The 962-nt window shown below is 42.2% G+C and overlaps 1 protein-coding gene across 1 annotated transcript; it reads left to right on the forward strand.

Moving 5' to 3' along the window:
* Nucleotides 1–183: 183 nt before the first annotated feature.
* On the forward strand, nt 184–682 carry LOC107577793 (glycerol-3-phosphate dehydrogenase, mitochondrial-like; the record flags this gene model as incomplete). Its single annotated transcript, XM_016263828.1, has 2 exons — nt 184–372; nt 489–682. Coding segments are annotated over exons 1-2 (268 nt in total), but the record flags the coding sequence as incomplete, so codon positions are not given.
* Nucleotides 683–962: the final 280 nt, after the last annotated feature.

Genomic DNA, 962 nt, shown 5'->3' on the forward strand with positions numbered 1-962 from the left:
ATGAGATGAGATCTTTATATAAAATCTAAGGATTATTTTTTACATTTTTGCTTTCTTTTAAAGTTTCATTTCTCCAAAACCCAGCACTAACTAATCACCTTTCAGTAGCCCCTTTAAATTTTCTGCTCATAATCCTTTTATGAAGAGATTTGTCTTCTATCCTCAGCAAATGACCCCTACGGTCAGTCACATTGAGTTAGAGTAACACCTCACTCTGCCGTTCACAGGGCAGGAGTTTGACGTTCGTGCCAGATGTGTCATTAACGCTACCGGCCCCTTCACTGACTCCCTGCGCAAAATGGACAACCAGAAAACTGCCAACATCTGCCAGCCTAGTGCAGGAGTGCATATTGTCATCCCTGGATATTACAGGTACTTTCCCGAATCCTTCAATCATATTGTACCTTTTTTCCTCAAGTGTATTTTTATGGTGTTAACAGTGTATGGAGAGATTACATACGTATATGTACTCTTCCTACCAATTATAGCCCGGACAACATGGGGCTGTTAGACCCCGCCACCAGTGATGGCCGTGTCATATTCTTCCTGCCCTGGGAGAAGATGACTGTCGCCGGCACAACAGACACGCCCACTGAAGTCACAGCCCATCCCATCCCAGTGGAGGATGACATCAACTTTATCCTGAGCGAAGTACGCAATTACCTCAGCCCTGACGTAGAAGGTAATGCTACCCTGTCTATGCATTTTTCTTTAGAAAGGTTGTCGAATAAAATATGTGGCTACACTTAGAGCAAAAAGAAAAACTGATAATCTTAGTAAAAATGCAATAGTACACATTGGGACAGATTTACTAACAGCTTGCGCCAGCGCAAACTGTCTATTGGCGTTAAAATAATACTGTAAGGATTTACTAAAGATGTGCAGTGACGAATTAGCGCTGAAAAGGTGTGGACACGGTTATTTTTGCGCCTGACCTTATTGAATATGCATTTGTACGAGTT

Source organism: Sinocyclocheilus grahami, unplaced genomic scaffold, assembly GCF_001515645.1.
Source record: "Sinocyclocheilus grahami isolate Dianchi unplaced genomic scaffold, SAMN03320097.WGS_v1.1 scaffold7257.1, whole genome shotgun sequence".
NCBI lineage: Eukaryota > Metazoa > Chordata > Actinopteri > Cypriniformes > Cyprinidae > Sinocyclocheilus > Sinocyclocheilus grahami.